Source organism: Rhincodon typus, chromosome 7, assembly GCF_021869965.1.
Source record: "Rhincodon typus isolate 14 chromosome 7, sRhiTyp1.1, whole genome shotgun sequence".
In the NCBI taxonomy this organism is placed as follows: domain Eukaryota; kingdom Metazoa; phylum Chordata; class Chondrichthyes; order Orectolobiformes; family Rhincodontidae; genus Rhincodon; species Rhincodon typus.
In genome coordinates this window covers 6,116,806-6,130,788 of record NC_063338.1, presented here as the reverse complement: position 1 = coordinate 6,130,788, position 13,983 = coordinate 6,116,806, and the positions used below count along the sequence as shown (strand labels likewise).

The following is a 13,983-nucleotide window of genomic DNA, read 5'->3' as shown; positions in this document are numbered from 1 at the left end:
ACTACTGCAGGTTGTGATCATAACCACATTAAATGATTAGTGTGGAAACTCCAAAGCAAAAAGTGAAAACCTTGCTCAAGCCTCATGGTAGCAATTACAACCAAGTCCAACAATTTTAGTGGGAAGGAATAGGACTTGTAATATGTGGTTCATCTGTGTTATTACAACTCAGAAAGCAAAAGACTGGACAGGATGTAGCAGAAAGCACAATGCCTGATCCAAGTGAAAAGAAGAAAAGCTGGATAAAATAATAAGGGACGATTCAGCTTTATACACGTCAAAAAGAATCAATGCATTGACATTGCATGAGAGAATACAACATATGGAGTAATATCACAGTAAAATATTAGCATAGAATACCTACAGTATGGAAACAGGCCCTTCGGCCCAACAGTCCACACCGACCCTTGGAGCATCCCACCCAGAGCCATTCCCCTATAACCCACCTAAGCTACACACCCCTGAACACTATGGACAATCCAAATAACCTGCACATCTTTGGATTGTGGGAGGAAACCAGAGGAAACCCCCGCAGACACTGGAGAATGTGCAAACTCCACACAGACAGTTGCCCAAGGGTGGAATTGAACCCAGGTCCACTGGTGCTGTGAGGCAGCAGTGCTAACCACTGTGGCACTGTGACGCCCTAAATAAGACTAAATGGCTTAAATGAAAATGAGCAAAAGGTGTATGCAAAACATATTAGAATTAATATTCACTGAGAAATATTTGAAATGGTTGACAAACATGTTAGTGGAGTCAATTGGGGTTGATCCAAACATGGTTGGACGTTACAGCTGGAAAGGAAAATGCTTGGAACATACAGGAATGGTCTTTTATTGACCTTGTATTTTCATGTTTTTATATTGAAGCTATACCAAAGAGCCAAACTGAAAAGAAAACTATATCATAAGGAAGCTTAACAAAGCAACCGAAATTTTGAGATTTTTTGAAGAGCACAAGGGTGGCATTTTCAAAGGCTTAGTGTAGAAGGATGCAAGTTTGATCCCCTATCCTATTAAGTTTCAGATGTGGCCAAAGCTAGACAGGGAGGTGATACACAGCAAGGATATGTATCTGAACTTTGGGCATTTCAAATGATGTAAAGATTCAACAGGATGCACATATGTGAAACAACTCAAGAGGGTAGAGATAGAGAAACTAATTCCTCTACTGCGATAATTCTGAACAAGAGAGCTTATCCTTAAAATTAAAGTTAGGCATTTGGGAGTGATGCAAGAATGTATTATTCATACAAAGGGCCATGAAACTTTGGGACTCGTTCCCTCAGAAAGCTGATGTCACTGGCCAAATAGTAAATTTGAAGGAAAGCTGACGTTTCGGGTCTGGACCCTTCTTCAGAAAAGAAGGGTCCAGACCTGAAACGTCAGCTTTCCTGCTCCTCTGATGCTGCTTGGCCTGCTGTGTTCATCCAGCTCTACACCTTGTTATCTCAGATTCTCCAGCATCGGCAGTTCCTACTATCTCAGAAAATTTGAAGATTAAGTTTATTTTTTTTGTTAGGCAAGGGTATCAAAAGATATGATTAAAAGATGGATAAAAAATGTTGAAGCATATGTCTGGATTAAGTTGCAGTCATGTCCTTTCTGGTCTGCATAGTGAGGCGACTTCCATCATAAGGTATTCACACTGGCAGTGAGCATTTTATTGGGATTTCAATAAAAACACTACTCTGAAAAGGTTAAGATAACAAAGTGTGGAGCTGGAAGAACACTTCTTCAGAAAGCGTCCCGACCCGAAATGTCAACTTTCCTGTTCCTCTGATGCTGCCTGGCCTGCTGTATTCCTCCAGCTCCATACTTTGTTATTTCTGACTCCAGCATCTGCAGTTCTTGCTATCTTGCTCTGAAAAGGTTACTGTCTTGGTGAGCACAGAACAACAAACATCCATCCTGATCTGATTGAATGATTTCACAAGCTTCAGTGGTTGATTAGTCAACTCCTACTCCCAAGTTCCTTAGATAACAGAAATAATATTCTTTCAAAGAATGTCTCCAAGGGGAAAACACCATTTAAGTGAAGATTCAACACTTACAGTAACAATAGGTCCATGAACTCATACAGTTGAATTCGATCCTTCACAGTGTATGTCTTTTTCCAATGCTTGATTCTATGCATAAGCTTTGCTGGAGCTACCACTCGAGAACACATCTGAAATAAGAAGATTGATGATTTGTATCTCCCATAGTGAATATCAAAAAGACTTCAGAACTACCAGTGTTATTATCAAGGGACTAGTATGTCTTATTCATTTAGGATTATTATTGAGAAATATTTCAACAGTCTGTTCATAATTCTCAGATTTTGTGAATGTCTATCTTCACTCCAGTTACAGAAAGAAATTCATTCTATAGTTAAATTGGCATTAATGACTCAACCTGTTACTTTTACGTCAGTGACATAAAATTATGAATCAGCCAACTTCAAGGCATTTGGCCAGATTCTGAAGAAATATCCCTAAGCTATCAAATAACTTATAAAAGCAGATTCTGTTCCCCTTTCTAACTCTGCTATAACTTGTTTGGTTAGTGTAATGCTGAAATAAAATGAGTACCTGTAACAATGGGATTAATCTTGACTCAAAATGTAAAATCTTGTTGTGAGACTATTTTACATCGTTCCTGATTATTATTTCCATTTATTTCACTTGATTTGTACTAGTTCACAGTGTTGAAATCCACCCCAAAGAATTAAAGCACAATTTAAGGGACGCCAGGTCAGGCAGGAATGATATTAGCATGGTGTAGAAATTGTTGCAGAGCACTTACCACATTGTTCCTATTACTCTACAGAGAACCTCCATATAATCGCATATCTTTTCTTGGGAAACAATGGTGCCGACCACACATAGTATCATCAATACTTGGAAACCAGAATCATTTTCGGGTCTCATTGAAATTATAATGTGAAATGATGGAATTTCCACTGAACATAACCCAGTAGTAAATCTGAGCAGGTTTGGTTTCTTAGAACAATTGGAAGCACCAGTGAAATCTCACAATAGGCAAACAGATCAGAGGGAACTGTCAGCTGCTTGGATTGCAAAGAGTTTCTAGATTCAAGATTGCTTCTTTCTGACATTGTCTTGTTGGAGAAAGATATTTATATTTAAGGATTATGCAAACACTTAGAAGAACCTCCAGAGCCAATGGCCTCAACAGACAAGCAGGTTTCTTCCACTCTAGCTGCGAAACTAGGGCTTGCACTGAAAGGTAGTGGGAGGGAGACAAAGAAGAAAACCTACTGAGGGCACTTTGGTGGCATGGGGCAAAGAAGGCTTTTTTGTAAATATCACTTTTATCCGTAAAGGCTCATGATGTTGACTTTCTTGTGTGTATTTGTGAATCTCTCCGTATAGGTGCTAATGCATTTTTATTCCAGCAGCAGCAACTCATGGCTACACATGGGGCTCATTGAAGCCTGTGCTGAACATCTGAAGCACAATTTGTGAGCAGGGGCAACAGTAAGGTCCTGATGAAGTGTGTAAACCCGAAACGTTGGCTTTCCTGCTTCTCAGATGCTGCCTCACCTGCTGTGTTCCTCCAGCTCCACAGTGTGTTATCTCTGACTCCAGCATCTGCAGTTCTTGCTATCTCCAAGCAGCAATATGTATATATGGCATTGGGTCATGGTGAAAGTTTTGTCTCTCCTCATTCAACATCCCAAAAGTAGCTTCCCCTGTGCGCAAAGTTGCAGCTGTCAAAGAATTGTTCAGCATTGGATGTGCCAGGGAGGGGCAACATACAAAGAGAGCCAATGCTATAGGATGGCCAGGGAGTAGGTAACCTGCTTGCTCGTATGCTTTACCTTTTATGGGCTTGTGAATAAAGTTGTTCTCCTTAATAAGACCTGTGATCAGTGTTTGCTGCATCCTCCTCCCTCACAAGTCGAGTCATTTACCCTGCCCACACCAGGTGTACCCACAGCCACATTGCACACTTTTAATTTCCAGCGTGATGGAAAGTGACAGCGAGCACTCCTGTTCCAGTAGCTTTCAGCACTGGCATGACTGTGTCAGTGAGGCCCCAGATATTCACATCCCCTTCCTAGTAGCACATTCTGTTCACACCACAGCTTCACACCTCCCCAAGTCCACATCCAACTCTTCTACACATGCCTACACCTTCTTACCCTTCCAATCCACCCCTGGTATGTTGAGGTGACAATGCCTGCTGTTGCCACACAGTTACCCTCCTCATCCCAGGATGAACGACACCCCGTCACGCATTACACCCTTCCTAGCAATGATTTACAGTGTCCCCTCCTTGCAAGTAGCATCTCAGTGCTGCCTAGCAAGAATCTCGCCACACCAGTTGTGCAAAGCATAAAATTTGGAGTGAGATAATCTCAATGTGGACTTGGGACTCATGGTTTTTGTCACTCAGTTTTGCCACACATCTCGCCTATGTTTCTCAGAACCCCTAAAGGATTCCACCCACATTGTTTTCTCTCTAGCAGCGAGTAGAGGATAGATACATAATAAAAACTGATTTCTTCTACATCAAAATTTAGTGAATGGAGAATGGTTACGTAGTACTAATTATTTGTAAAATCAATTCCAGTCACTTCCAGGAGTGCAGTGTCCATGTGTGATTGATCAGGAAATTGTCTAATCATCTCCATTCTGGCAGCCCAATCTACTAGCCACAACGTAATGGTCCCCAAAGCTAGGAGGTGAGACAGCATCTGGTTTAGGCTAGATGTGGTGCATGCCTGTGCCATGAAGCATATTGACATCAGTGAGAAAAGTTCTTGAAGCCTCCATTGGCAGAGTGTAGGAGTCTGGCTTGCAGTCAGTTATCTCTCTAACTTTCAAGCAGTTTGAATTGCTCTCAGTCCCTGGTTCTGGACACTAGATTTATTACATAGAATGTAATGAAGAGACAGTACACAGGTGTTTAGGGGCAAAAGAATCTCTGCAATTATTTGTGTACGACAAAGGTAACAACAATACAAAAAAAGGTAATTCAATAATCCAAGGAAATTAACACAATTAATATACAGGAAACAGAAGTACTTTAAAACACACAAGTAGTTAGATTACCGCTATTAGAGTCACAACTATTTACTATTACATGGAAAAGATACTGGTATTTAAATACACTGTTAATCAGTCCCAGTGCACTGATACCACCCACCTCCCACTGCTAACTATGTTGGAACTTTGGGGTCTCAGGAGTTCTGCTTACTACTCAGAACACAGTTTTGAAGTTCATCTGGCTGCTCTAGTTTGCTATACCTGGTGCATGGTTGAAGACTTTGAGCTGCGCAAACATTTCAGTTGGGTTATGTTCGCAGGTGCAGTTTATCTCCACACCAAGTCTGTAGAATCATTGTTTGGTTGATGCTCTCTTTGAAGTTAATTGGCTTTCTGATGGTTAGACAAGGTGCAAATAATCTTTAATTGATGTTGGATGTCGAAGCCTTTCACAGTATTTCTCTAGACTCCATACGGTCTAAATTTATATCCAGTTAAAGAATTGTTGAATGTTCTGGGAAAAGAATCCCAGTTTATAAGAAATAGGTAAATGCTCCTTGGAGTCTGCTGCAAGTTGTTTGCATTGACTGGGACTTCAGAATTCAAGCAAGATAGAATCCCATGTTTCTGTAATACAATGCATCATTTTAGGATTCCATTAAAACCTGGTACTCATTGTTGAAGCAGTTATTGAACTGGCAAATGACAACCTTTTTTTTTAGTTTATCCCTAGCTGATCAGCCATATATTGTTGTAGCTCGGCAATGAAGGTGTCCTGAATTGACATGCACAGGAGATAGTTAGCATCACTCAGTATTAGGACTTTAAGGGGGTGAGACAAATTTCTGTTTGAAGGATGAGGTCTTTCAGGCTGGTAGCTCATACCCACAAGTGAAGTATCAATTTATGGCACACACCTCTGTCAAAATCCAGGGAAGAGTTGCAATTTTTCTTATGTGAAGATGTCTTTTGGGGTTGTATAAAATTGTGAACTGAAATGAGAAAGAACTGTTTTAAAATCAACATTTTAAAGGATTGTTGCATGTTATGAAAAGCAAGTAACCTGACACTGATGGCAAGCATTGTTTAAATAGCAGCTTGAACAAGCAGTAATTGAAGTGGTTGCAGATGAACCGGAGCTGATTAGTTTTATGTTCAGATGGAGCTTTGGCTGGTAACAAGATGTTAATTGGTCTATGGACTAGTGATTAATTGTTCATGACATGGGGAGGCGATGGCCTAGTGGTATTATTGCTGGACTGTTAATCCAGAGACCCAGATAATGTTCTGGGGCCCTGGGTTTGAATCCCACCATGGCAGATGGTAGAATTTGAATTCAATAAATATCTTGAATTAAGAATCTGATGATGACTGTGAATTCATTGTCAATTTTCGGAAAATTCCATCTGGTTCACTAATATCCTTTAGGAAGGAAACTGCCATCCTTACTTGGTCTGACCTACATGTGACTCCAGACTCACAGCAATGTGGTTGACTCTTAACTGTCCTCTGGGCAATTAGGGATGGGTGATAAATTCTGCCTGGCCAGTGATGTCCGCATCCTGTGAATGAATAAATACAAGAATAAAGACAAAAGCCTTTTGCCTGACACATCCATGTAGTTGGTTCTTAGGTAGCTGAACAGCTCAGAGCTAGTACAAGATGGAGTGAAGTGATCAGATATCCACAAGCTCAGGAACTGTCTCTCCATTCTCTGCAGTCAAACCCCACTTTAAACCTGAAGAAACCCATTTTAGCTGTCCTTCAGCAGCTGCTGTATGTTGTGGTTTTTTAAATGATATATCACATACATATTTTTATAAGTGAAACAGTCACCATGTACATCTGGCAAACCAGTGGAAGTATTTGGAGAAAGTAAGCTGAGGAGAAACCTTCTGATCAGCAAGAACAAACTCAACAAATCTTTTAAACGAAGACTACTGAACTGATTTCCCAGTTCTCTTTCCATTCACTTTTTTTTGTTTCTCCTATTTATGTCTGTGCGTATATGTATGTAAGTAAGGGTAGTTTATGAGGGGATTATAGTTTTAATTTGTAGAGTTAATTGCCAATGGTTTATAACTGTTTACCTGTAACTAGAGACTAATACTTGTAATAAATAAACTGGAACTCTTTCCCGAACAGCATTGTAGGTCTGGGGAGAGATAGTAGGAACTGCCGATGCTGGTGAATCTGAGATAACAAGGTGTAGAGCTGGATGAACACAGCAGGCAGCATCAGAGGAGCAGGAAAGCTGATGTTTAGGGTCTGGACCCTTCTTCAGAAATGGGGGAGGGGAAAGGGATTCTGAAATAAATAGAGAGAGAGGGGGAGGCGGATGGAAGATGGATAAAGGAGCAGATAGGTGGAGAGGAGACGGACAGGTCAAGGAGGCAGGGATGGAGCCAGTAAAGGTGAGTGTAGGTGGGGAGTTAGGGTGGGGGTTCGTCAGTCAAGGGAAGACGGACAGGTCAAGGAGGCAGGGATGAGGCTGGTAGGTAAGTGGTGGGGGTGGGGGTTGAGGTGGAACGAGTGGGTAGGTGGGAGAAAGGACAGACAGTTTAGGGAGGTGGGGACGAGCTGGGCTAGTTTTGGGATACGGTTGGGGGCGGGGAGATTTTGAAGCTTGTGAAGTCCACATTGATACCATTGGGCTGCAGGGTTCCCAAGCGAAATATGAGATGCTGTTCCTGCAAACTTTGGGTGGCATCGTTGTAGCACTGGAGGAGGCCCAGGATGTACATATCATCCATGGAGTGGAAGGGGGTTTGAAGTGGCTCGCGACTGGGAGGTGCAGTCGTTTGTCGTGAGCCGAGCGTAGGTGTTCCATAAAGCAGTCTCCAAGCCTCTGCTTGGTTTCCCTGATGTAGAGGAGGCCACATCGGGAACAGCGGATACAGTATACCACATTGGCAGATGTGTAGGTGAACATCTGTTTGATGTGGAAGGTTTTCTTGAGGCCTGGGATGAGGGTGAGGGGGGAGGTGTAAGGGTAGGTGTAGCACTTCCTGCGTTTGCAGGGAAAAGTGCCGGGCGTGGTGGGGCTGGTAGGGGGTGTGGAGCGGACAAGAGAGTCACAGAGAGAGTGGTCCCTCTGGAAGGCAGATAAGGGTGGGGAGGGAAAAATGTCCTGGGGTCAGATGGCAGGTGGTGGAAATGGCGGAGAATGATGTGTTGGATCCGGAGTTTGGTGGGGTGGTACGTGAGGACAAGGGGGAATTCTGTTTTTGTTGTTATTGCGGGGAGGGGTATGAGGGATGAGTTGCGGGAAACGCGAGAGATGCGGTCGAGGGTGTTGTCAACCATTGTGGAGGGGAAGTTGCGGTCCTTGAAAAAGTGGAATGTTTCATCTCGGGAGCAGATCCAGCAGAGGCGAAGGAAATGGGAATAGGGGATGGCATTTTTGCAGGAAGGTGGGTGGGAGGAGGTGTATTCTAGGTAGCTGTGGGAGTCGGTAGACTTTCCAGGTGGTTGCTAGAGATGGAACAGAGAGGTCCAGGAAGGAGAGAGAGGTGTCTGAGATGGTCCAGGTGAACTTAAGTTTGGGATGGAAGGTGTTAGTGAAGTGGATGAACTGTTCGAGCTCCTTGTGGGAGCACGAGGCAGCACCGATACAGTCATCGATATAACGGAGGAAGAGGTGGGGGATAGGGCCAGTGTAGCTCTGGAAGAGGGATTGTTCCACATATCCTACAAAGAGGCAGGCATAGCTTGGGCCCATGCGGGTACCCATGGCCACCTCCTTTATCTGTAGGAAGTGGGAGGAATTAAAGGAGACATTGTTAAGGGTGAGGACGAGTTCAGCTAAGCAGACAAGGGTGTCAGTGGTGGGGGACTGGTCAGGCCTGCGGGACAGGAAGAAGCAGAGGGCCTTTAGGCCATCTGCATGGTGAAGATGAGGTGTTGGGGACCAGGGAATCGGAAGTTTTGGAGGAGGTGGAGGGAGTGGGTGGTGTCACAGACATAGGTGGGGAGTTCCTGGACCAGGGGGGAGAAAATGGAGTCGAGATAAGTAGAGATAAGTTCAGTGGGGCAGGAGCAGGTGGAGACAATGGGTCGATCAGGGCAGTCAGGTTTGTGGGTTTTGGGAAGGAAATAGAAACAGGTGGTGCGGGGTTGGGGAACGATGAGGTTGGAGGTTGTGGGTGGGCGGTCACCTGAAGTGATGATGTCATGGATGGTCTGGGAGATGATGTTTTGGTGGTCGGGGGTGGGGTCATGATCAAGTGGGTGGTAGAAGGAAGTGTCAGAGAGCTGGCGCCTGGTCTTGGCGATGTAGAGGTCAGTGCGCCATACTACAACTGCGCCATCTACAACTGCATTGTAGGTCTACCTACAGCACATGGACTGCAGTGGCTCAAGAAGGCAACTCACCACCACCTTCTCAAGGGCAATAAATGCTGGCTAGCCAGTGATGCCTGTGCCCCATAAGGGAATAAAAAAGGCAGTAATTCTTACGTCCAGAAATTTGGTCAGTGCTTTCTGTCAACTTGGGCCTGTCAATCTGTTATATTGGGGAATTTTATGTACTTTTATAAAATCTTTAACCTTTGTGATGATTCTAGGAATAGCAGGGCTTGATGTCCAGTGTGCTACCTCAGTGAGTCCTGACACTTTCTGCTTTGCTGAATCTATGAGGAAATAAGGAAACTCAGAAGTTTACCTGAACAATACTCTCATGAGCTGAAAAATGCCTTGCTAGCTGTCATTTATGTTGTTATCATGTTCTCAACCACAGATAAGACATCATTCTGATGTCAGTTTCCGACAGCTGGCAGATCTTTTCATGGTGTCAGGAGGGAAATAAAGCATTTCCAGACACTGCCATTAGGGGAAAAAGTCAGATAGGACTTTCCTCTATTATTTGTCAGGAGTTGTATTGTGGCTTTAAAATTTAAAACAACCAAGGTGTTTTCCAGAAATGTGTCAAATATGACACCAAACATTATCAGAAAATACTAGAATAAGTGGCCAAAAGTTTGGTGAAACAGATAGATTTTAATGATTTGTCTTCATGGAGGACAATGAGGTATATAGATAGAAAGGTTCAGGCAAGGAATTTCTGAGCTTCAATTCCAGTGCAGCATTTACAATCCAAAATGCGGAAGGGGCTGGAATTGAATGGACACAGATACCTTGAAGTGTTGTAGGACAGAAGGAGTTTAAAGAATTAAGTGGGGCAAGGTCACAAAAGATTTTGAAAATAAGGATGAAAATTGTAAAATTAATGTTAATGGGTGCCAAGGTAAGTTAAGAACAATAGAGATGATGGGTATATGTTGGGCTAGTGGTGGCAGAGGTTTGGAGCAGTATGGATATGTGGTGGTGAGTAAGCCAGAAAATCTTTGTAATATCTAAAGGCACGGATGAGGGTTTAAGACCATAAGACATAGGAGCAGAAATTAGGCCATTCGGTCCATCAAGTCTGCTCCACCATTCAATCATGGCTGATAAGTTCCTCAACCCCATGCTCCCGCTTTCTCCCCATAACCCTTTATCCCCTTGATAATCAAGAACCTATCTATCTCAGTTTTAAATGTACTCAATGACCTGGCCTCCACAGCCTTCTGTGGCAGTGAATTCCATAGATTCACCACTCTCTGGCTGAAGAAGTTTCTCCTTATCTCCGTTCTAATAGGTCTTCCCTTTACTCTAAGGCTGTGCCCTCGAGTCCTAGTCTCTCCTACAATGGAAGCATCTCCCCAACATCCACTCTGTCCAGGCCATTCAGTATTCTGTAAGTTTCAATTAGATCCCCCCTCATCCTTCTAAACTCCAATGACTATAGTCCCAGAGTCCTCAAACGATCCTCATATGTAAAGCTTTTCATACCTGGGACCATTCTCGTGAACCTCCTCTGAACCTGCTCCAGGGCCAGTACATCCCAACTGAGATATGGGGCCCAAAACTGCACACAATAGTAGTGTGCAGTAGCAGATGCTCATCTCCTCTAACAAGGTCTTCAACACATTATCATGCATTGCTTATGTTACCAATGAGTTTTTTGTATTACTTAACAGGTATAGAAAAAGGAAATCGTAGCTCATGGTCTCAATAAGCATTCAGAATGTCATCTGCCAAATGCTGAAGTTTACACGTATATTATTCAGCTTTCGTCTCTAATTTAAGAAGTCAGTCTCTCACTGAATGTAATTTGGATCGCAGTTTCACCCCATATGGTGGTGTAATTGTAAACTTGCTAAACCCAAACAGCATATTAGATTTCAAATCACAAATGAACAAACTTTTCCAAACAAACAAAGCAGAAAATGCACACAGCAAGTAAGAAACCTACACTAACTTGTCTATTCAGCACATTTAGTTTTATTGCTCTTATCCAGTAGTTATTTAGGCCTGTCCTTTCAAAAATCAATACTAATTGAAGAGAGATATTTAATTAGCTACTCTTTGCTGACATATAATAATGCATTTCATTATAGGTGTGTCAGCATTACTGTGAATTCTGATACCAATATTTTCACCCTGTTATAGGAAAAGCTTTAACAGTGTAGACATTTTAGGGTAGACCTTGGGCTCAATTACAATGGCTGCACAGGCACATTATCCGGAATAAAGAGATAAACAGATATTTAATGCTCAATTTTCTCTCGCTAACCTTTTAGCTAGTTGCAATTTTTGGTGCAGTATTTAGAGCGAAAATCATGGGGTAGGGAAGAAATTATTCACATGATGAAGGTAAAAAGAGGGAATTACTTCATGCAGCAAAATATAGGGAGCTAGGAAATAAACTAAAAAGTAGACCCTCACAGAATTGAATTACTTTATTGTCAAACGTACTCAAATGAGCACAGTGAAAAGTTTATAAGTTGCCAGTTACAGTATCATCTTAGGTACAAAGGTACCTAGGTACAATCATTAGTTACAGAGTAGAGAAATGAAGAAAGTAAAAGTTACATTACATAAACACATTATAACCATCAGTCAGAAAAACAAGAAGCAAAGTTAAAAAGACAAACATTATAGTCTCTCTCCGTAGCAGAACCGCGCAGGGGGCTTCCACATGGTCTGACTGCTGGCTGCTGCCACGCTTCGCACCGGGACACTGCGGGTACTGCCGCCACATTCTGCATTCGGCTGCTGGACGCTGGTATCCCCACTCCACCTGGTGTTCACTGGCATCCTTGCTTTGTGCCATTGGTCACTGGTGTCTCTGCTTCAGACTGTTGGTCACCACTGGTCACTGGCGCCCCTGCCAAACCCGCTTCAGAGGCCAGGAGTTGGAGGATGGGGTCGAGTGTCTGAGGCTGAAAAAAGGGAGGAGAGAGGTAGAGAAAAAAGAAAAAGAGAAAGAACAGGCGGAGCAGAGGAGCTGCAAGGCAGCAATCAAACGATCCCTCCCAGAGCCACGTGGTAGCAAGGTCAGGGTTAAATAACAGACTCATTGAACACAAAGCTAGAAAAATGTTGTAGAAGAAGAGATTTAAATTCTTGAGACATTGTAACTGACTGTGGGGAGATGAAATCTATACAGGTTGGTCAGGTTGCACTCCAGCAGGACTGGGGCCAATATTCTCAAAGGGGCGTTCTGTGAGGATGGATTTAAACTAGAATGGCAGGGAACCTCAGCAGGCAGACAAAAGTGAGAGAAGCAAAATTGAAAATGAAAGATAGAAAAGCAAAGAGCAAAAGTGGAAGGCAGAGGAAACAAAGACTAGCAGCAAATAGAACCATTGTACAAATAAAATCTGTAAAAATGTCAAAAAAGGCACAAATCTTAATGCATTTGTAATATGGTAAACAAATTGACAGCACAAATAGTCGTAAACAGATATGATATGATTGTGTTTACAGAAACATGGCTGCAGACTGATGAAGACTGTGAATTGAATATGCAAGGGTATTCAATCTTTCGGAAGGACAGACAAAAAAAAAGGTGGGGTGCCATTGTTAGTGAAAGATTGAATCAGTGTAACAATGAGAAAGGACATTGACTCAGAAAATCTAGATGTAGAATCAGTCCGAGTGGAGCTAAGAAGCAACAAGAAGTGGAAAAAAATAGTTGCTGTTGTCTACAGGTCTTCAAATAGCAGTGGAGTAGGGAATAGCATTAATTGGGAAATTAGAAATGCATGCCTCAAGGGTGCTGTAATAATCATGGGTGAATTTATTCTATACAAATTAGGAACAAAAACAAAGTTGTTGGAAAAGCTCAGCAGGTCTGGCAACATCTGTGAAGGAAAGAAACAGAGTTAACTCGAGTTCTGAGGAAGAGTCACCGGACTCGAAATGTTAACTCTGTTTTTGCCTTCGCAGATGCTGCCAGACCTGCTGAGCTTTTCCAGCAACTTTGTTTTTGTTCCTGATTTACAGCATCTGCAGTTCTTTCGGTTTTTAATCCATACATATTCTAGGCAAACGATATTAGCAATATTACTGTGATGGATGAATTCCTGGAGTGTGTCCAAGAATTTCTTTTCAATGAGTATTTTGAGGAGCTGACTAGGAAACAGACTATCCCAGATTTAGTTTTGTGCAATGAGAAGGAGTTAATTAATAATCCTGATGTGAGAGTTCCCTTACAAAAAAGTGATAAAAACATGATAGAATTTTTCATTGAGATAGAAAGTGAAGTAGTCCAACCTGAAACTAAGGGCCTAATTCTAAACAAGAGAAACTACAAAGATATGGGGGAGTGTTGTTTGTGATACATTGCATAACTTGATTAAAAATACAAGTGATTGATATTTATTGCAAATCTTGTGATTCCAGAATTTATCCTGGTGGTGCTGTACTAGCTATAGCTTGCCAACCAGAAAGAGATCCATTTAGCACTACTCTGTTAACAAGCAAATCTTTTATCCATGCTAATATGTTACTCCTTACACCAGGAGCTCTTACAGTAGTAACCTTTGTTGTGACACTTTATCAAATGCCTTTTGGAAATACAAGCACACCACAACTACAGGTACCCCTTCAGCCATCTTGCTTGCTAATTTCTCAAAAAACCCTAATAAATTAGTTAA

At 42.3% G+C, this 13,983-nt stretch overlaps 1 protein-coding gene across 1 annotated transcript in view; it reads right to left on the bottom strand.

Moving 5' to 3' along the window:
- Positions 1-13,983, bottom strand: part of LOC109919897 — a 253,629-nt gene that overhangs the window by 181,305 nt on the left and 58,341 nt on the right. Inside the window, exon 3 of the mRNA XM_048598683.1 lies at positions 2,057-2,172. Coding sequence (XP_048454640.1) covers positions 2,057-2,172 — 116 coding nt within the window. The remainder of the gene's footprint in view (positions 1-2,056; positions 2,173-13,983) is intronic.